This window comes from Bos indicus, chromosome 2 (assembly GCF_029378745.1).
Source record: "Bos indicus isolate NIAB-ARS_2022 breed Sahiwal x Tharparkar chromosome 2, NIAB-ARS_B.indTharparkar_mat_pri_1.0, whole genome shotgun sequence".
Lineage (NCBI taxonomy): Eukaryota > Metazoa > Chordata > Mammalia > Artiodactyla > Bovidae > Bos > Bos indicus.
The window spans coordinates 94,661,153-94,684,599 of record NC_091761.1 but is presented as its reverse complement, the minus strand read 5'-3'; the positions used below and the strand labels follow the sequence as shown (position 1 = coordinate 94,684,599).

Sequence of the window (23,447 nt, the reverse complement as noted above, 5' to 3'; positions counted from 1 at the left end):
GGATGATTTGAGAGAATAGCATTGAACCAAATGTGAAATAGATGACCAGTCCAAGTTCAATGCATGAAACAGGGTACTCAAAGCCTGTGCACTGGGACAAACCAGAGGGATGGGATGGGAAGGGAGGCAGGAGTGGGGTTCAGGATGGGGGACATATGTACACCCATGGCTGATTCATGTCAACGTATGGCAAAAACCACCACAATATTGTAAAGTAATTAGCCTCCAATTAAAATAAATAAATTAAAAAATAATAAAGAAGGAAAAAACCCTACTAGAACTAATTAATGAATTCAGCAAAGTTAAAGAATACAAAATCAACGCACAAACTTAGTTTCATTTTTATAAATTAACAATGCAAAATCTTAAAAGGAAACTAAGTGAACAATTCTATTTACAATAGTATCAAAAAGAATAAGTACTTAGGAATAAACTTAACCAAGCAGGTGAAAGACTTGGACTCTGAACACTACAACACTGATAAAAAAAGAAACTAAACAAAACACAAATAAATAGAAAGACATCTCATATTCATGGATTGGAAAACATAATACTGTTGAGATAGCAATACTACCCAAAGCAATTTACAGATTCAGTGCAATTCTTATTAAAATTCCAATGATAGTTTTTGCACAAATTAAAAAATCTATCCTAAAATTCATATGGAATTTCAAGGACCCTGAACAGTCAAAGCAGTCTTGAAAAAGAACAAAGCTGAAAGTCTCATAGTTCCTGAGATAGTGAAGGACAAGGAAGCCTGGCATGCTGCAATTCATGGGGTCGCAAGGAGTTGGACACAATTTAGCAACTGAACAGCAACAACAGTAATCAAAACAATATGATCCTGATAGAGAGAGAGACATGTAGACCAATGGACTGAAGAGCCCAGAAATAAATTCTTGTCAAATGACTTTCAATGAGGATGCCAAGGCCATTCAATGGGGGAAAAGACAGTCTTTTAAATAAGTGGTGATGGGGGAAAAAAACAAACTTAATAACCACATGCAAAACACTGAAGCTGGATCCTTAACTTACACCATATACAGAAATTATTTAAAAATGAACTGAACACTTAACCATAAGCCATAAAACTCTTAGAAGAAAATACAGGGGTAAAGCTTAATGACATTGGGTTTTGCAATGGTTTCTTGGCTATGAAACCAAAAGCACAGGCAACAAGAGAAAATATAGAAAAGTGAACTTCATTAAAATTGAGAACTAAATTTTAAAAAGTAAAAAAATCAGCTCATAGAGTAAAAGAAAAATATGTCTGGTAGCGATTGATACCCAGAATATGTAAAGAACTCTTACAACTCAACTAAAAAACAAACAACTCAATTTTAAAATAGGCAAAGGAATGAACAGTCATGTCACCAAGAAAAATATACAAATGGTCAATAAGCAAACGAAAAGGTGTTCAATATTACTAACCATCAGAAAAATGTAAATCAAAACCATAATAAGATTCTATTTCACACAAATTAGGATGGCTGTTATTAAAACAACAACAATAGAAAACAAGTTTTGATGTGGACGTGGAGAAACTGGAATACTCGTGAATTGCTGGTGGAAATGTAAATAATGAAGCTGCTTTGGAAAATGTTATAGTAATTCCTCAAAAAATTAAAAACAGAACTACCATATGACCTAGAAATTCCACTTCTGGGTATACACCCAAAAGAACTGAACACAGAGACTCAGATATTTCTATATCCATGTTCACAGCAGCATTATTCACATTAGCCAAAGGTAGAACAGTCTAAGTATCTTTCAGCAAATTAATGAATAAACAAAATGTGGTGTGTGTGTGTGTGTGTGTGTATGAAAAAAGTGAAAGTGTTAGTCACTCAGTCATATACAATTCTTTGCAACCCCATGGACTATAGCCCACAAGGCTCCTACACCCATGGAATTCTCCAGACAAGAATACTGGAGTGGGTAGCCATTCTCTACTCCAGGGGATCTTCCCAACCCAGGGATCAAACCTGGGTCTATAGTGGAATACTAATCATCCTTAAAGAGAACAGAAATTCCAATACATGCTTCAATAGGGATGAATCCTGAAGACATTATGCTAAGTAATATAAGCCAGTCACAAAAAAGACAAATACTTTATGATTCTAGTCAAATTAGGTATCTAAGACAGAGTCACAGAGATAAAAAGTAAGATTGTAGTTGCCAGAGGCCAGGGAGAGGGAGGAATAGGGAATAAATATTTATAGAGCTTCAGCTGGAGAAGATGAAAAACATTATGGAGATGGATGATGATGACAGTTGCACAATAAAACTCATGTGCTCAGTCACTCAGTTATGTCTGACTCTTTGAGGTCCCATGGACTCCAGCCCACCAGGTTCCTCTGTCCATGGGATATTCCAGGCAAGAGTACTGGAGTGGGTTGCCATTTCCTTAATACCACAGGATGTACATTTAAATGATCAAAATGGTAAAGTTTATGTTATATCTATTTTGCAACTATAAAGAAGTTTAACTTGCAAAAACAGAACTACTCCTTTTTCTTTCTCATAAACATTACTCTCCATTTGTTTTATTCATCTAGCAATTAGCAAATCTCAGTTTCCAGCAAAACATCTCCAAATACTTGTTGTGAGCAATTTTCTTCTCAAGGGCTCCAGCTGATACCCACCTTTCTGTGATCATCCACTCCTCAGGAAGTCCAATGGTTACAGTACAATCCATTTCCTTTAGCTCTGATTCTATGAGTCCCCTTCCAAAAATTCTGTGAAGACTCCCGACCTCACAAGGAAGCTCCTCTTCTCTGGCCTCAAGCAATCTCCCCAACTACTAAAGAACGCACTGCTCTTCGTGGAAATAAAAACTGTGACACTCATTATTACAGCCATAACCCTTCTCTCATTCAGCCTACTGTCTGCTGATCTCAGAAGCATCTTCTATCTTTTTGCAATAAATAATATAGTATAATCTTTTGAAAGCCACTGACACATCAAAAGCATTTTTAAACAGTATAATCAAATACATTTTGGTGTTATTCTTACTTTTATTGTTATAACAAAAAAGGCTCCATTTTAATTGCTTGATCTATGGATTGAAAACAGAAAAATCAAAAATTTTTAATTAAAATGGGAATGGGACAAAGTAGGTAAATCCGCTTATTATAGTATTTGTAAACCATGAGTGAGCGTGATGCTTACATCTTAGCAATCTTCCTAAGCTGTGTTCCAAACTGGGAAAGGAATACATTAAGGTTGTATACTGCCACTGCTTATTTAACTTATATGCAGAGTACATCATGCGAAATGCTGAGCTGGATGAAGCACAAGCAGAATCAAGATTGCCAGGAGAAATATCAATAACCTCAGATAAGCAGATGACACCACCTTTAGGGCAGAAAGCGAAGAGAAACTAAAGAGCCTCTTGATGAAGGTGAAAGAGGAGAGTGAAGAAGCTGGCTTGAAACTCAACATTCAAAATATGAAGATCATGGCATCTGGTCTCATCACTTCATGGCAAATAGATGGGGAAACAATGGAAACAGTGACAGACTTTATTTTCTTGGGCTCCAAAATTACTGCAGATGGTGACTACAGTCATGAAATTAAAAGACGCTTGCTCCTTGGAAGAAAAGCTATGACAACCTAGACAGCATATTAAAAAGCAGAGACATTACCAACAAAGGTCTGTCTAGTCAAAGCTATGGTTTTTCCAGGAGTCATGTATGGATGTCAGAGTTGAACCACAAAGAACGCTGGGAGCCAAAGAATTGATGTTTTCAAACTGTGGTGTTAGAGAAGACTCTTGAGAGTCCCTTGGACTACAAGGACATCAAATCAGTCAATCCTAAAGGAAATCAGTCCTGAGTATTCATTGGAAGGACTGATGCTGAAGCTCCAATACTTTGGCCACCTGGCCTGAAGAACTGACTCACTGGAAAGGATCCTGATGCTGGGAAAGATTGAAGGCGGGAAGAGAAGGGGATGACAGAGGATGAGATGGTTGGATGGCATCACCGACTCAATGGTCATGAGTTTGAGCAAGCTCCGGGAGTTGGTAATGGACAGGGAAGCCTGGTGAGCTGCAGTCCATGGGGTCACAAAGAGGCAGACACAACTGAGCAACTGAACTGAACTGAAGCTGTGTATATAAAACATATACAAAACTTCCTACTAGCAGTGACTACTTTATGATTGAGAGAGATAAAAAGTCACTCTGAACCAGATAGGAAGCCCTTGCAGGTTACTGAGCTGAAGAGTGACATGATCCCAATTAGTATTTAAAAGAATCACTATGCCTGAAGAGTGTAAAACAGACTGCAGCCAGACTGACAGGAACTGGACCAAAGTAGGGATTAAGAGGTAGGAAGATATTTTAATAATACAAAGTAATGGTAGATTAGACCAGGTTGGCATCAGTGGAGCCAATGAGAAACGGTCAGATTCTAAATAGCCCTGACGAGAAACCAACAAGATCTGATGGCTTGAAGTTATGTTTAAGAGAAGGGTAAAGGCTCTAGGGCTTAGTTGGAAGGATGATTTTCCATTTACTCAAATGAGAAGAACACGGAAGGAGCACAATGGGGTAGGAGATATTAGAAACAAAAGTTCTTCTTTGAACATGTTAGGTTGAGTCATCTTTCAGATATCCAAGTGAAGATGTGAGATAAATAGTTGGAAATGTAGCCTGGGTATCAAGGAAGATGATGCTGTTTGTGAAAGAACTAAAATTCTTAAATGTTACACGACAAACAAATGTATGACACAAATAAATCAAAGACGTTCCTAAACATTTATCACATTAGGGTGTTAAAACACATCAGGGGAAAGCCAGAATTTCCAGAAAACTAAAATGGAAAAACAACATAAGATCTGATAAGCAGACAGGATAGTTTATAAATATACTATCTGAGTAATAATCCTAAAGTGAATCAGCAGATCTTAAAAGGATTAATGTCCCAAATAAAAGAATAAAAAGAAAAATATAGACATATTTCATTAGAAAGGAAGGAATAATAGTTAACTATTTCAAAAAAAAAAATGTTTTATGCACCACTGCAAAGCCAAAATGGAGAAGGAAATAGCAACCCACTCCAATATTCTTGCCTGGAGAATCCCAGGGACAGAGCAGCCTGGTGGGCTGCCATCTGTGGGGTTGCACAGAGTCGGACATGACTGAAGTGACGCAGCAGCAGCAAAGCCAAAAATAAGATAGTATCATCCCAATGCCCCATTGGTTCTGAAGGGAACGAGTAATTGCTTTTATGCTGCCCAGCAGTGATAAATGCCTCTAACTATGGTCTGAACATTCTACAGAAATGAAAGTCTGTTACATTGTACAGGGCAGACCATAGTAATTAACAAGAGTTCACTAACTATTTTTAGCCATGATTTATAAGAGAAGGGGAGTCAGTGTATGAACTCCACTTGGTTAAGGCAGTTAAAAGGCAAAGCCCAAAATTTCACTTCTTGGTCATAAGATGTTCAATAATATCACAGGGTCCAAACAAAAACAGAATTATATTTCTAATGTTTTTACCCTGTTAAATATTTCTGGCTATGAGGACTACATACTATTCTATCTGCTATGATTTATAACTGTTGGCATTCCTTTCCAAAGCCAGAAAACTATCAATTGCAAATGAAAATATTTCTTGGGTTTTGTTTTGTTTGGGGAGTTTGGGAGAGGAGAGAAAGGTGAATGTCCAATGGGACAGTTCCAGGGAAATTACCATACGAATGTGTGTTACATAGAGTGTTTGGTGCCACACCATATCTATAACTTTGGCAATTACATAGATGTTGTTTTTGTGTTTAGTTGTTCAGTCGTATGCGACTCTGCAACCCTTTGGACCATAGCCTGCCAGGCTCCTCTGTCCATGGGATTTTTCAGACAAGAATACTGGAGCAAGTTGCCATTTCCTCATCCGTGGGATCTTCCTGACTCAGGGATCGAATCTGTGCCTCCTGTGTCTCCTGCATTGGCAGGCAGGTCATTTACCCACTGAGCCATACACAGATATATAGACATATAATTAGGGATTCCAGGTGGCTCAGTGGTAAAGAATCCACCTGCCAATGCAGGAGACACAAGAAGAACAGGTTCCATCCCTGAGTCTGGAAGACCCCCTGAAGAAGGAAATGGCAACCCACTTCAGTATCATTGCCTGGGAAATCCCATGGATAGAAGAGCCTGGCTACAGTCCATGGGATTGCAAAGAGTCAGACGTGACTGAGCAACTGAGCATGCACACACAAACATACAATTAGACACAGAAAACAGTTCACCTTAAAAGCTGCATCAAGATGCTTGATTCTAAGCCTACCTTGGAGTGCTAATCACTGCAAAGGTTCAGGGAAAGCTCTTCTATCTGCCAGACTATAAACACCATGTAGACACACTGCAGTCTAGAGGGTGGCAACCTCCAAGGCATCATATCACATCCCTGAGTACTTAGTGATACCACATGCATGCTCAGTTGTGTCCAACTCTTTGTGACCCCATGGACTGCAGCCCACCAGGCTCCTCTGTCCAGGGGATTTCTCTGGCAAGAATACAGAAAGTGGGTTACCATTTCCTTCTCCAGGGAATCTTCCCAACCCAGGGATCAAACCCGAGTCTCCTATGTCCCCTGCATTGGCAGGTAGATTCCTTACCAACTGCACCGCCTGGGAAGCCCCCCATGAGTATTTATTCTTGCATAAATACTCTAGTCTCATCTGAGGTGGATCAGTCGAGCGCACCAGCAACCATAAAACCAGGAAGACTCAGAGAATCACCCCTCCCACAAACGTCCTCATAATTACTTCTAAACCCACCTTCTTTTCTAATAAAACAACTGTTTGTCCATAAAAGAGCACAGCTTGGATTCCCTAGTCAGTAATTAACAGATAACATTTACTGAGTACTTCCTACATGCCTGGCACAGTGCAAACCACTTTACGTGGGTGATACCATTTTGACCAAGCATAGCCTCTGGGGTGCATACTATTATTAAGTCCATGTTATTGACCCCCCCAAAAAAATCTAGAGCTTAGAAAGGCTAAGTAACTTGCCCAAGTCTAAATAGCTGGTATTAGCAGATCTGAGAGACCCTCCGACCCCTGATTCCCCAACCATTCTTCCCCTGCTACGTGGGAAAGGAGTTTAAGATAAGTCAAATAATATCTGACACTCTAAACAGCCTACTGCTACTGCTAAGTCGCTTCAGTCGTGTCCAACTCTGTGCGACTCCATAGACAGCAGCTTACCAGGCTCCCCCGTCCCTGGGATTCTCCAGGCAAGAACACTGGAATGGGTTTCCATTTCCTTCTCCAATGCATGAAAGTGAAAAGTGAAAGTGAAGTCTCTCAGTCGCATCCGACTCTTAGCGACCCCATGGACTGCAGCCTACCAGGCTCCTCCACCCATGGGATTTTCCAGGCAAGAGTACTGGAGTGGGGTGCCATTGCCTTCTCCGCTAAACAGCCTAGTGTGAATCATATTTATCCCACAAATAAATGCCTATACTGGATCATTAAAATGCCAGTTTCCCTGCTTAGGACTGAAATATCATGTCTGTGTGGAAACACTGGTTATCACATGCTGGCAAAACATTTAAATTGGGTATTAATGGGGAAAAGAAGACAAATTAACCAGTTCTTAGTAAATTCAGCTCTTTATGAAGACCTATTTCTTCAGGCTGCATGCACACTACTATTAAAAAATATTTTTAGATATTAAAAAATAAAAGGCTCTCATAGAACAGTCAAATGTCCGACATGTGATTTGGAAACGCCCAACAAGAACTCCCTTGTTCAATAAAGAAGGCAGAAGGAGAATCTGATAGAGGAGTAAAGAAATTAAGGAAGATCAATAAGCAAAGGTAAGCAGATAAACAAAATACTATTAAAATGGCAGCATTTTCAACAAGATTATTTATCTGGAGTTTATTTAGGAAAAAAAAAAGATGTCAAGAAAACCAACTGGTTGCAGAGGAAGACCAGGGGACGTGCATGTGGTTGTGAACCCTTGGTGTGTGATTAGTTCATGTGCTGCGCTGCGCTATGCTTAGTCGCTCAGTTGTGTCCGACTCTTTGCCACCCTATGGACTGTAGCTGCCAGGCTCCTCTGTCCATGGGGATCCTCCACACAAGAATACTGGAGTGAGTTGCCATGCCCTCCTCCAGGGGATCTGTCCAACCCAGGGATCAAATCCAGATCTCCTGCATTGCAGGTGGATTCTTTACCATCTGAGCCACCAGGGAAGCCCTGGTTCACAGGCCCTGATTATTGAGATGCTAACTGCTAAGTCACTTCAGTCGTGTCCGACTCTGTGAGACCCCAAAGACGGCAGCCCACGAGGCTCCTCTGTCCCTGGGATTCTCCAGGCAAGAACACTGGAGTGGGTTGCCATTTCCTTCTCCAATGCATGAAAGTGAAAAGTGAAAGAGAAGTCGCTCAGTCGTGTCCGACTCCTAGCGACCCCAGCCTAGGACTGCAGCCTACCAGGCTCCTCCATCCATGGGATTTTCCAGGCAAGAGTACTGGAGTGGGGTGCCATTGCCTTCTCCTAGTCAAATCCAAACTCCAGATGTGCTAATATAAAAGAACAAGGGCCTAAAAGTCTACAAACCAAGGTTCTGATCATTCTGATCATGCCAATAATTCAAGACCTAGAGTAACTGATCTGGCCTCTTTGGATTCAGTTTTCTTATCTAGAGCACAGAAATAATAATCATCTAGTTAAAAATAAAACGTGTTATTGCTCTGAGGACCATGTGAGACTATAGATATGAAAATTCCTCAATAAAACTGTTCAGGTTCACTTCAAAATGAGTATTATATGTGTTACTACCAGTGTACTGCAGAATGAGTGCAGGTTGATTTAATGCTGAAAAATTAAAGAGCAAGGAGGCACATGCAGGTGGGAAGAATGATCTAAATGTTGACTGGTTTATATTATTAATGGAGCCCACCTGCAACACAACTATTGATATTACAGTATTATGGTATTAGCAAGCCTGTTAACAATCAAAAGACAATACAAAGCACCCAGCTAAGTGATCCAGACTACAACTTGATACAGAAAATTCCTGAATATCCACAGTTATAAAAAAAAAAAAGCAGCAGCAACAGCACTGGAACAGATACTGGAATTCAAGAAGATGCTCAAAAATCAATGTCTTCATGGCTCTGGACTGTTTTGTATGATATGTCTTTAGTTATGCTTAGATTTGACTCATACACTTAATCTTCACCCCCACTAAGGGCAGAAAGAGAAGATCTAGGAGTGTGTGATTATCTTGCTCTTCCTATCCACAGAGGGTTTAAAACATGCCAGAATGACTCCCTCATGTGGACACTGCCATGCAAATAAAAAAAGAGATGAATGTCCCCAGCTATATAATAATAATTCAAAGCTAAAGGGCAATACAGTCACTGGTTATGAGGTCCCACTTATATTTCTCTGTTCATTGGTTTGTCTAACTTAACTCTCTGTAATTCATGTCTATCAGTAGAAGAGATATTTGGATACATATTTGTATCCATTCTATGTCTAAATAGAAAGCTTTGAGAACATTTAGCACTGAGGCAGTTCTCATTGACAAATATTTATCACAACAGATTTGAACATAGATCTTGAATTCGTTAATTTGCAATGTTCCAGATGAGGAAAGTAACTCTGTCTACTCTTGAGCCAGAGAAGACACCTGTATTACAAAACCTTATCTGGAACATAATTCCCAGTCTGGCTCTGCCTGTACTTGGTAACCAATGATGGAGGACACACCTCTCATTTCCTCTTAAGACACAAAAACCGTATCTTGATTTGCTGTGAATGAATGTGATTGTTTTTAACTTCTCATTATTCTAACTAAAATATGATAACTGAATCCACCCTTTCATAATAGAATTCCTAGCACTGGATTTGATTTAAATTGTACTGAATTTATATAAATTCTAAACACAAAAACTCCTTTGTAAAATTGCAAAATTAAGAGGCTCTGTGTATTGTGAATGAATGAGGTTTCCATAGAGCTACAGATACCCACGTCATTTGTGAACTGAATACTTTGAATAAAGCCTTATGATTACATACATTTTTGAAAGGAATAAAATATTTTCATTCTGAAAACATATTCTCTAGTAGCAATTAATTATTCAGATCTTAAAGATGGAAAGGAAGAAGCTTCTGAAGCAGGAATTTAACCTGCAAATTTAGGTACTTGAACCTAAAACAAAAGTCAAGAACACATTACTCACAGTTTGAGTTACTGCCACTGATCACAAGGGTTTTCCATAACTAGCTCCCTTGGGGGTTCTCTGGCTCAGACTGTAAAGAATCTGTCTGCAATGCATAAGACCTGGGTTCAATCCTTGCGTCAGGAAGATCCCCTGAACAAGGGAATCACTACCCACCCCTGTATTCTTGCCTGCAGAACTCCATGGACAGGGGAGCCTGGTGGGATACAGTCCATGGGGTGGCAAAGAGTTGGACACAACTGTGCAACTAACACACGTATACATACAAGGGTTTCCGTAACTAGACCCAGAGTTTGGATGGATATGAATGGAATCATCTGGACAAAATTAACTCCTTCCATGGACTGACTTTTGGGTTAAAAGAGGCCTGGAGAAATGCTGAAAGGAGAAAAGACCAGCAAATGTGTAGGATTCAGAAGAGGACGTACAGGGGCAACAGCTCTCGTCCAGAGCACTTCACTTTCTCTTCTTCATCCCACAAGGAAAAGTCATCAGCTGAAATCATGCTCGCTGCATGTGGGTAAAAGGAGTCATGTGATGCACTAAGTGTTCCAGGAAGATTAATCTGTCAGCAGTGGGGCTGATGGATTGACAGAGAGAAAAAGAGAGACAAGAGGCGATGACAAGAACACAATACAGAAGAGGAGGCAAGGATGGATTTGGGGAGAAACGTCAAGACTTAATACGTGACTACTTATAGACAGAAGATGAAGGAGAGAAAAGAGTCAATGATGACTCCCAAGGTTCACTCTCAGGCGGCTGAGAAAACAGTGGTGCCACTGAGAAACATGAGCAAGGCAGGCAGGACAGCTCTGGTTCTGTGTGACTTTACCCTCAGCCTGGGTGATGCCACCAACCCTGGGCAAAAGTGAAGGTGAAGTCGCTCAGTTGTGTCCGACTCTTTACAACCCCATGGACTATAGTCTACCAGGCTCATCCATCCATGGGATTTTCCAGGCAAGAATACTGGAGTGGACTGCCATTTCCTTCTCCAGGAGATCTTCCCGACCCAGGGATTGAACCCGGGTCTCCAGCATTGTAGGCAGATGCTTTACTGTCTGAGCCACCAGGGAAGTCCCTGGGCAAAGCCAATGAGCAAATAAATGCTCCTTGTTATTTTATGACTGGCTTTGGAGAGGACAGTTACTTGGCTGACAAAGATCTGTCTAATCAAAACTATGGTTTTTCCAATAGTCATGTATGGACGTGAGAGTTGGACCATAAAGGCGGCTGAGCGTCAAAGAATTGATGCTTTTGAACTGTGTTGTTGGAGAAGACTCTTGAGAGTCCCTTGGACTGCAAGGAGATCACACCAGTTAATCCTAAAGGAAATCAACTCTGAAAATTCATTGAAAGGACTGATGCTGAAGATGAAGTTCCAGTACTTTGGCCAGTTGATGTGAAGAACTGACTCATTAGAAAAGACTCTGATGCTGGGAAAAATAGAAGGTGGGAGGAGAAGGGGACGACAGAGGATGAGATCGTTGGATGGCATCACTGACTCAACGGACATGAGTTTGAGCAACCTCCGGGAAATGGTGAGGGACAGGGAAGCCTGGCACTCTGAATTCCATGGGGTCCCAAAGAGTCGGGCATTACTGAGAGACTGAACACTAACAACAACAAAAGAGAAAAGTGGCTGATAAGCTGTTAACAAAACCTGAGAAAAAGTGAAGACAGAATGACACAGTAGTTATACAGTTATCAGGAAGGAGCCAACCCAGGAACAGAAAGAGTGGAAAATATAACTAGGGACACAGGATGAAGCAAGACTTTGAAGAGCATGACTTACCGTGGAAAGCATGTGTGCTAAGTCACTTCAGTCACGTCCAACTCTTTGCAACCCTAAGGACCACAGCCCACAGACTCCTCTCTCCATGGGATTCTCCAGGCAAGAATACTGGAGTGGGTTACTATGCCCTCCTCCAAGGGATCTTCCCAACCCATAAATCAAACCCGCATCTCTTGCATCTCCTACATTGGGAGGTGGGTTCTCTACCACTAATGCCACCTGGGAAGTCCTACCATGGAAAGCACTGTGGCCATCAAATCAAACCAAGGTGAAATGATCAAAAATGGTTCAGACTTTGTGGCAGAGAAGAATCAAAGACTAGGGTCCAAACTCAAACTCCTACAAGGGCCTGGCAAGTAACAGAAGGACAGGTAGGTATTTGGCAGCAAGGATGGGGTGGAGGGGCACTGAAACAGCACTCACCCACCCCATCTAAAGAGCAGCCACAGTAGGTAAGTTACTCCCACCCAAGACCATAGGCCCAATCTTCCAGTTCTCCAAGAGCAACCATCCCACCCACGATTCTCCACCACATGTGCCATTTTATCTTCTTCAAGCACTTGTCAATACCTGAAATCTTTGTGCTGTTGTTGCTACTGTGTTTATAGTCTGTCTCCTCCACTGGAAGGCAAGTTCCCTAAGGAGCCAAGAACTGGCCTTCAGTGTTCAACCAGTCACACGCTCACCTCTGGACTTATCAGGACTGAACCATTTGACACAAAATAAATCAAAACCCTTGATCTCTTCACAGTCTTCATAGCCTTTCCCCTTGGCCACCTGCCATGCCCCACACACCCAAGTCTCTCTCCAGCTCGGCCTCTACAAAGGGCAAGACCTGGGTTCGAATCCTGACTCTCAGCCATGTACTAGCTGTTTGTACTACTAATAATAATTCTCAAATGCTGCATCTATAAACATGTACATTACTGGATTTCTGGAGGAATTAAGTGAGTCTTTTTTAAGTTGACTTTGAATGTAATGAGCTTCCCTTGTGGTTCAGCAGTAAAGAATCCGCCTGCCAATGCAGGAGACGTGAGTTTGATCCCTAGGTTGGGAAGATCCTCCGGAGAAGGAAATGGCAACCCACTCAGTATTCTTGTCTGGGAAATCTCATGGACAGAGCAGCCTGGGGGGCTACAGTCCATGGGGTTGCACCAAAAATTGGACACACTTTGGCAACTAAACAACAACATGAATGTAATAACAACACCTGTTTCTTTTAAATTTTCCACAGTTGGACTTCCCCTTCTCACACTCACCTCACTGCCTCCCCAAGGCCAAAGCTGCTGACTGTGGGCCCCTCTCCACCTCTCCCTTCTCTCCATCTCCCGAAAACTTGTCTCCTAGTTGGTCTTTAGGGCCAGCTCCATCATTTTTTCCTGGCTGAGGTTTTCTCTAACTTTCCTGAGTCCCTGCAGCCCTTTCTCCCTACAATTAGCAATACTCTGACAGGAACCATACACACACGGCCAGCTGCCTTGTTGCTGATGTCCAGCAAGTCAGAGCAAAGGGAGGGACTCAGTAGTTCTCTTCCTCGCTTTTCCCAGAGTCTAGCACAGGGCCTCATTCAAAACAGGCATTAACCAAATGGAACTGAACACCTCACAGATGTAAATCTGACTGACTAGAAACTATATGAGTGGACATCTTGGGCTCCACCATTGAGAATTAACCAGTGTGGGAGACAAAATCTCCCACACAGTCAGCTGGTGATTATCCACATTAACAGTGAGTGACAGGGATAGGAATAATCTAAGAACTGTTAATACAAATATTCTCACAATTTTAGGTAATGTAAGTGCAATTTACGCAGTGCTAATAACTTGAGACCAAAATTCTGTCTCTGGCTGCTCTGTCACAGTGCCAAAAATACTTAACAGTAACTTCAGGCTCTTTTGAATGTCAATTTAATTATAACATGAAATTTCACAGAAAGCACTGCACTCTTTCTAACACAGGAGTGTTCAACCATCAGTTCATTCAACAGATATTTACTGACAGCCTATTATATGCCAGACATTATAAGGAAAACCATTACAGGCCTGAATTCTATTTATTACAATTTTGTAATGACTGCTTAGGAAGACCTAGAAAATGTGGGAAGGCCACTGAGGCCAATACCAAAGTCTGTTTTACCAAATAACCTAGTAGTGGTCACAGTATCAGTTCTGAGGACACTGTGTTTCTTTCTGGGTGTCCCACACCCAGAGAGCTGGCTTCTGGTGGTCAAGAAATGTGGAAGCAGCCTTGTCCTGAAGCAGAGTAGGCAGTAACAATAACCATGGAGATTTAAATCCACTTAAACCTTTCTATTCACCCTGGGGTGGTGGGAATAGGTGTGACAAAAAAAACACCTTTTGTTTTTCTGAGTTATTGCTGGGGCATTTTACAGAACGAAAATCCTGCTCACATCCAGGGTCTGGACATTTAGATAAAAATTTGACTTTGGGACTCTCACCAAAAGTCCCTCTTTGCTTTCCACAGATGCCTTCAAAATAATCACTTAGTGACTAAGACTCAGCACTTTCAAAGCACAGAGGGCCTGAGTTCAATTCCTGGTCAAGGAACTAGTCCCGCATGCCTCAGCTAAGACTTGGTGCAGCCAAATAAAAAAATATTAAAATAATAATAATCACTTAGAGGTAAGCCTGGGAAGAGTTAGTGACCTCTGACTCAACCACCTTATAAGTGATAGGTGCTTGCTACCCTCTCTATCTTTTGTTCACTGGTGACCTCGGACAATGGACCCTCCTTCCCCACCTCCTTCTCATTCACTGCCCCACATCCCTTTCTGGGATCTTTAAGTAATAACCTTGTGACTCTACTTCCTTTGCACGGATATACTGAAACCGTGTTTTCAATCCAAATGACTTATGTGATTACACTTCCCCAAAGTGGGAGCTTGGATGCTGAAGGAGTTACTAGCCAACCCATGTGGGTGGCTTGAGCCCCCTCATTGAACAGGTCATAATCTGTATGTTCTTAATTCAATACACCAGCTCCAACCCCTCAACACCGTAATGAGAGTCACTGCGTGTGTGCATGCTAATTCACTTTAGTAGTGTCTGACTCTTTGTGACCCTATGGACTGTAGCCCACCAGGCTCCTCTACCCCTGGGATTCTCCAGGCAAGAATACTGGGGTGGGGTGTCATGCCCTCCTCCAGAGGATATTCCTGACTTGGTGGCTCAGACAGTAAAGAATTTGCCTGCAATGCGGGAGACCCAAGTTCGATCCCTGGGTTAGGAAGACTCCCCTGGAGAAGAACATGGCATCCCATTCCAATATTCTTGCCTGGAGAATCCCAAGGACAGAGGAGCCCAGTGAGCTACAGTCCATACAGTTGCAAGGAGTCAGACATGGCTGAGCAACTAACACTTTCAACACAGTAGCTGCTACTGCTGCTGCTAAGTCGCTTCAGTCGTGTCCGACTCTGTGCGACCCCATAGATGGCAGCCCACCAGGCTCCCCCGTCCCTGGGATTCTCCAGGCAAGAACACTGGAGTGGGTTGCCATTTCCTTCTCCAATGCATGAAAGTGAAAAGTGAAAGTGAAGTTACTCAGTCGTGTCCGACTCTTCTCGACCCCATGGACTGCAGCCTACCAGGCTCCTCTGTCCATGGGATTTTCCAGACAAGAGTACTGGAGTGGGTTGCCATTGCCTTCAACACAGTAGGGAAGGTAACAAAAAACTGAGCCAAGGAGATGACTTTCATCTTCCCCCAGACCCTGTGCTGTCCATAATGTACCCGTTTCATCCCTTCCCAACTGCAAGAGAAAAGAATCCTAAAAAAGTAGGATTCAAGGCAAGTATTTTGACTAAAGGCAAGTTTCAGGATAAGATATGAAGGGGAGCAGAATATACTATCCCAAAATATGCCTCTTTGGCATAAACATTATTTTAGGCTGGTTATTGTTAAGAAACAGCAGACACAGGAGAAGCTCTGTAAACCAAGCAGAAGTTACTCTTTTGTAAGAGACATTTGTATGTATAAGAAATCTCTATAAGGTGTTTCCCTCTCCACACCAGAAAGAGGATGCTCAAAGCCGCCAGAAACACTTAATCAACGTAAAAGGCAACGATTTAAACCTGCATACAATCTTACCCTCGTTTACTGTGCTTTTCCTGACAGCCTCCCATCAGTGGCTCCCCAGTTCCCAACAGCTGATCTTTAGCAGGACAGTTATTTAAGCTGATGGCTGGGCCATTTCAAAGTTACTCAGTTTTCTTCGGTCTCTCCCATGCACACAGAAGACATACACATTATTAAACACAACCATTAACTATTGATATTATAGTGTTATGGTGTTCAACTTCTATTTTTCTCCTATTAACCTGTCTTTAATTACAGGGTGTGTCTCAGCCGAGAATCTTGAAAAGTAGAAGAAAAATTATTTTTCTTCTTCCACAGATTCATGAACTTTCTCAGAAACAGATTTCATAGGATTATCTATTAATTAATTAATTTATTTGTCTAAATGGATTTTCTTTTTAAAATGTATATTTTATCAATAAACTGAATGAATGGTTGATAAAATGCTTGTGTTTAGTAATCATAAATTCCATTTATACTTATAAAAGTCTCTACAAGTAAAGAAAAGTCTTGATAACACAGCAAAACTATGTTTCCAATTCAGACCCTAGTACTTCCACATGGTGGTAAACTAACTTTCTAGTTAGTAAGAAAAAAATTACAATAAATCATCAGAAAATAATGCTGTCTCTAAAAACACTTGAATTGGGGTAAGTTCCAAAAATCAAGGAATATTACTACTTAGGTCTAAGGCAACCAAGTTTCCAGTCCGCCCTGAACCATCTAGGTTTATGCCAATTATCCTGGCATAATTATTAGATGTACCTATTTTCACTCTCAAAAAATGTCAGTTTGGACAGTGAGTTATACAAAGCCCTATCTAGAGATAAAAAGATTCCTAAACGATCTTTGACAGAGAAAACTTTAAGATTTTCAAAAACACTAGTGTTAACAGCAGTGCTTTGCACAGTCTGCTTTTAAACTTACTGATTTTGAAAGAGTTAACAAACATTTTAACTTTCACAGCTGTAAAGTAGTAGCACCTGGTCAACTCCAAATATTTAGGAAGTAAATACGGAGCTCTGTCTTGCAATCTATATCTGGAAATCTCCCTCTCCACCTCTATCCCCCAATCTAGGGACCCAGGAGAATGGCACAGTGATTCAGCATTTCTAAGGCATTCATTAAAATGTGCTTGAGTGCAATGAAATCAGGGGAGAAAAAAAGGTGCAAAACACACAGATATTAAAATCAAAACTTTTTTTATAAAAGCAAAAATAAGGAAATTGTATACTTTCTCTCTTACTGAAGCACTTGGAAAGCTGCTGAATTGACATGCATCTCCCATCACTATGTTAGGTAAGTCAGCCAAAGATCTAGCAGAAAGCATATGGAACACTGTCAACGAGTTCGAGAGTAGCTTTAAAACAGAAGCACAGGGGAAATCACAGGACACAAAGGGAAATTTCAGCGAAACCCCCATACAGGAAGAACACTGCTTACACCTGTCCAAGAGCACTGTTTGGAATCTTGCTGATTTCGTTTTTGCATCTCCTGGAAGACAGACCATGTCTTGTTCATCCTTGTTCTCCTTATCTCTTATCTCTGAATCTTTAGCATACTACTTTGCACATGAGAACAGTCCAACAAATACTTGTTGAGTCAAACTAATAAGTAGAAAAATGTTTTCAAATGTAGTTTTTGCATAAACATTTGTTTTGAAGATAGAAGAAACTCAACCACTAAGGGCCGTGGAAATAGAGGTAACATCCTTCCAAAAGCAAGTATGTGCTCCACAGTGAGAAATCTACTCCCCTGCACGTGTGCATGAGTGCATGCATGCTAAGTTGCTTCAGTCATGTCTTTGTGACTCTTTGTGACCCTACGGACCCTATGGAGCCTGCTAGGTTCCTCTGTCCATGGGATTCTCCAGGCAAGAATACTGGAGCAGGTTGCCATGCCCTCCTCCAGGGGATCTTCCCAACCCAGGGATCGAACTTGCATCTCTTCGTCTCCTGCATTGGCAGGTGGGTTCTTTACCACTAGAGCCATCTGGGAAACCCATTCCTCTATATGAGTGGTGGGTAAAGCTTTCACAACCTCATTATCATAAAACTTCTGATATATTGTAGTCAAACCAAGTCCCACCAAAAAAAGCAATCACATAACATTAGGCTAGAGGACAGGAGTCAGCCATAGCCAACAGTACCTGAGTTGTCCAAAAAAAAAAAAAAAAAATCCCCCTAAAGTTTCCTTCCTCTCAATTCAAGAGAACTTCTTTAAAATAGACTTTCAGTCCATTTTTTTTTTCTTTCTCCAGCACCCTATGCAAAAGGCACTGGTGAGTTTGAGAACTTGTCACCAAACCATAGAAGATCTTATTAATTAGTAGGAAAACCATAAAACTGGCCTCAGTGTCTTTATCAAGAGGAACTTTTTCTTCCTTGAAGACTCACCCACTCCTCCTACCAACAAAACAAATGGGTAGACAAGATCCAGGAGTCAACCCATTAAGTTACATACAAGCAGCTGGGAAAAGGGCTGTGAGTATTGAGACTCCTGCACCTCAGCTAAGGTGGGGAGCAGCCACTTCACAACAACATGAAGGAAAGTTAACTTCTCCAATAACATCTTATATGAAGGAAGCATTTTCTCAGAAACCTGACCTGTAGATATTAAACATTCAGGTCCCCTGAATTTTATACTGGTGGTTTTACAGTCACGAAAAGTCATCTGATGGCCTTAAATGTCTAACTCCCCGTTTGGAAAATGGGAATAAATACTGTTACCTATATTTTAGAAAACTAAGGAAAGTAATGATGCAAACCATCTACTTTCCTTAAGTTCCAGATGTTTAGAAAATGACTGCTCTTCTCAACTGAACAGGTATAATCTGCAGGCGTTCAGAACCACTTCCCCCAAAATGTGTCACTTCTGCATCAGGATTATTTTGAGCTAAAGGTGCAATCAAGACCCTGCAAGTTCAAGAGAAGTCACTGCTCCACCCTTAACAACTCAAAAGAATTTAAATTGAGGACTTTTCCCAGAAAAGATTTATTACCAGAGATAAATTTTAGCTAAGTGGCCCCATCTATATGGCCAGCAAACATCTAATTACCAACCATCCACTCTTTTTACCATTTTATGAATTACCCTCCTGTCCCTGGAAGCGCCAGGGCCCTATGCCATTCCTTAGCTTAAGATGGTGTATATGCCTCATTTTATCTTTCCATCTCTGACCCTCTCAGGTATGCAGGGGCCTCAGGCCCTCACATGTATACATATGAAAGTAAATTTCATTTTTTCTTGTTAATCTAACTCATGTCAACTTAATATTTGGACCAGCTAGAAGAACCTAGAAAGCTAGAAGAAAGTTTTCTTCCTTCCCGACAAGTCCAAAGTAAAATATTTAACACAGAAACTCTATTTTCTGTTGTTAATAAAGAAAAAGGTACTGATAATCCATTATGGAAATCTGCTTGGGGTCCAAAATATTATTAACTCAAATAATGACTAGTAAGCAGGAAAAAAAAGATCCCTTAAACTCTTTGGATATTATGCACCTTCATCTTCCACTGAATGCTTTTTTTTAAAAAATCAGTGACACTTTCTGAACCAAAGTAAAGCAACTGCTCACAATGAACAAGACAGATAAAGTCTTGAAAGAACTGGTCTCTGAGTTATATAAATTGTTTGTTTATATTCACCATAATCCTTCAATATGTCATATTATTTACCTACTTTTCATATAACCGAAAAAAAAAAAAAAAAGTATTGACTAACTAAAAAAAGAGGTTGTTTAAACTTAATGACTCAATTTCTAAGTGAAAGTGTAGATGCGGAATCTATGGCCCAACAGCTTCTTATAGCAATTTTCTGGGTGCAGACTGAAAGCAGTTTTCATCATGGGAGGTAGAATACTGCACCCTTACATAAAGCCTCACAGATAAAAGTCAGGACTGTCAACATATTGGTTTAACTACTGTTCAGTGTTCATGTACCTACAAGAAAAATGGACCACATTTCAGCTGTTAAACTTATATGGCCTTAAGAAAATTCCAATTCCAGTTGAGAGTCAGAAAGGAAAGAGAAACAGCAACCCCATCCAAGTAGATTCCAGGTGAATTCCCTTCAGCTTCTCCCCTACCATTAATTGGTTTCCTAATAAAATGCTGCAGTAAAATTTGTAAAATCAGATTCTAGCAGAAAATCAAATCAAAGGACAACTCTTCACAGCAGCCACTTTTGCATACCCAGCCCCTGCCTACCTTGTTATGTTTTTGCTGGTGTCTTGCCTTTGTGTCAAGAACATGGTAAGGGCTCTCCGAGTCTTGGTTGATGTAATATATGAGTCTTGAAGGCAGGGTGATTTCTTTCTGCATTGCATGGCTGGAACTGCTATTACTGCTGCTATTCTGTTGCAATGTGTTGTCCTCATCTGCCAGGACTCCCAATTTTTTTCCTGCAGTTTCATTCCAATAGGGAGCTGGGGTGAGGCGGGGAGGACACAAACATACACAAACACACAAGTACCCTATCAATACATAAGTACTACAATGCATCTTTTCCATTAGTTGCAAAAACAAAGTTTTCTACTTAAAAGCATGTAAGGAGGAAAGCAAGTTATTGCAGCAATGAATGGCCTGGATAGGTTAACAGCCAATAAGGCATATACAACAATGTACTGTTTATCGTCTTAAATCTATACGTCTAAATATGGGGGTGGGGGAGAATAGACTTGAAGGTAGGGTCATTAAACAAACATGCTCAGTGGTTCTTGACCCTCATCTCCACCCCTTCGGCTTCTGCAGAAGCTCAAAGGGACTCCGACTAGCAGTATCCCACCTGAGAGCTAAGAACACTCCTAAGATAACTTGAGTGTTGACTTCATGAACACTGAATGTTAATTGATTCATTAAACAAAATGGACAATTCCTTTTTCTTTTAACTTTGAGATGAGCAAAAATCCTTTGCCAGAGAGGGATGCAGAGGCTGGCAGCTTTCCAATTTCATTTTCCTGCTATGGCCAGGTTTCTGCTCTCACTGATTTTCCGTCATCAATGTATTGAATATTACATTATCTTAATTGTTCATGATAATAATAAGTATTTTGAGAAATCACAAGCCAAAGGTTTAGAGCCCCGGTTTCCCTCCCCCACCTATAATTCCAACAGCAGTGAATAAACCCACTAGGCAATCTAAAAAGATACATTAGCACTGTTCTCATCACATCTACCCGCATTCGCGGTCAGGCTCCACCACCCGAGGAAAAAAAACTTGCTCCCTCTCTACATCTCCCGTCCATCCGTCTCCCTAAGTTGCACAGAAATCAATTAGGGACCCCGCATCCACTAAATACCTTCCGGCAGCAATTTAGTGACTGCAACAAAAAATGGACTTCAAAAAGTGAACTGGGGTGAACGCGGGTTTGAGAATGAGAGAGGTGCACAGGCAGGGAGGCTTGGAAAGGCCGAGCCCTGGACGTGTCCGGAGCGCACGGTCCCGCGCGCCCTTCGCTTTCTTCTGCAGGGCCCGTTGGGCAAGGCAATGCAAAGGGCACCGGGGCCATACCCACCGCTGGGTGCAGCAGCCCCCCAGGCGTGGGGCCGGGACGAGGCGGCGAGTGGAGGCAGCAGGAAAAGGACGAGGAGCAGGCGGCAGGGAGGCGCGCGGGCCAGGGCGCGGATGGGCGCCAGGGCGGCTGAGCCGCCGCGGGGGCCGCTGGAGGCTCGGGCAAGGCTGCAGCCCGCCAGGGGTGGCCGCCGGGAGCTGTTGCCGGGTGGCTTCATGGCTCATAGCTCCCGGGCGCCGCTTGGTGTGGCCAGCGAGAGCGCGGGTCTAGGCTGCAGGGGAGGCTGCGGGCGGAGCCGGTCACGCCGGCTCGTCGCGCATGGTGCGGCCGCGGACAGGGGGTCGAGGCTAGGGGCTGGGCGGCGCCCCCTCCCTTGCTCGTCTCTCAGCCCCTCCCCGGGCGGCCGCTGAAGAGTCCGGGGGTTCCCAGTCGCTCCGCCAACTTGGAGCCTCCCCAGATGCTCCGCCCTCCCTGCGGCGGGCGCGGCAGCTCCAGCGACTGCGGGGGCTGAAGATGCTGAGGATGCGCGCGGACGCGAGTGGCGCGGACGTGCTCCCCGCCCTCGAGAGCGCGCCCGAGCGCGGCTCCGCGTCCCGATGCTGATGCTGATACTGATGCTGATGCTGTTCCCTGGCACGGGACGCACTGCGCATGCTTTATTTTGGAAGAAAAAGAAGAAGAGATGGGGGGAAAGGCAGCAGAGTGATGCAGCATCAGAGGTGATGGTGGCACCTCCAGAGGTGGGGGCGGGGGAGAGAGGACGCTGGCAGTCAGGGATTAGCCAGAGGGAAAAAAAGAAGAGTGTGGGGATTTCCAGGGCAAAAAGATATGGAGGAAACAACCATCCAGAGAAATCGACCTGCCTTTTCCACCGCCCCGACCTTACATACCCGCTCCTAGTCCAACCCCCTCCTTCTAGTGTAAAACTTAGGCCAAGCCTTTCCTTCTCAATCCTTTATTTATTTCCTTCCTGCAAATATATCTAAAGGATTGCAGCCGGGAAGGTAAAAATAGCGCTGCTCCTCATTCAGCTCTCCGGCAGCGCCGGGGAACTAAGACTGGGAAGCACGCTGGCGCGTGGCGGGCTGGCTGGCCCGAGAACGCCCAGAGGCCTTGCAGAGTCAGACCTCGGGTGCAGGGATCCCCCAGCTGGGCCCTCCACCCTGGCCTCTGTCGCCCGACTAGTGCCCAGGGGCTTTATGGAAAGCAGATGGAGCTCAAACGTTCAGAAAGGATGGCTGGACGTACCAGGGAAGGATTTAGAAATTCTGGCGGGGAATAAATACGGAGATTAGAAACTGAGCGTGTGGCAGCTATCTTGGGAAATCTAGCATTTGTCAACCCTGTGGGTGGGCATGCATCGGAGAGGACGCATTTCAGATTTTGAGATCTGAAATGACTTCTGTAGAGAAAAAGAGATTTCTCTCTCACGGCTGTAAAAAATACGGAGGAAAAAATAAATGCCTGAATTGAATGGATTAGCAGCCACTAAATCCGATGGTTTCCGGTTAGGGCCTCTGGCAGATTTCAGCTCCCAGCTCCCATAATACAAGCACTCATTTATTCCCCCTCCCGATGACAGTCTGAGTAATAACAGTAGTGTTTTTCTCCGTTATGTGTATTTTAAATGGAGATAATAACATCTACTTTGGGGAATCAAGAATTCCACAATTAAAAAAAAAAAGATGTGTAAAATAGATTTGGAAAAAAAAAATGATGTGTTAGGGTTAGTTGGAAGCCTGTGTAGCACAGGGAGTTCCACTCAGGACTCAGATGACCTAGAGGGGTGGGATGGGGGAGCAGTGGGCGGCTCAAGAGGGAAGAGATTTGTGT

At 42.4% G+C, this 23,447-nt stretch overlaps 1 protein-coding gene across 6 annotated transcripts in view; it reads right to left on the bottom strand.

Annotated features, from left to right (window-relative positions):
* ADAM23 (ADAM metallopeptidase domain 23) overlaps nt 1–22,154 on the bottom strand; it is a 197,607-nt gene extending 175,453 nt beyond the window's left edge. For 2 of the 6 annotated variants that reach the window (XM_070770825.1, XM_070770837.1), the window contains exons 1-2: nt 21,618–22,153; nt 20,311–20,528 (exon numbers count right to left, since the gene is read on the bottom strand). In XM_070770825.1, the coding sequence (XP_070626926.1) occupies nt 20,311–20,528; nt 21,618–21,831 (432 nt within the window). In that variant the 5' untranslated portion in view covers nt 21,832–22,153. Of the gene's footprint in view, nt 1–20,310; nt 20,529–21,617 lie in introns of all 6 variants that reach the window. The other 4 variants (XM_019975845.2, XM_070770812.1, XM_070770820.1 and 1 more) reach the window with 3 other exon arrangements.
* Nucleotides 22,155–23,447: the final 1,293 nt, after the last annotated feature.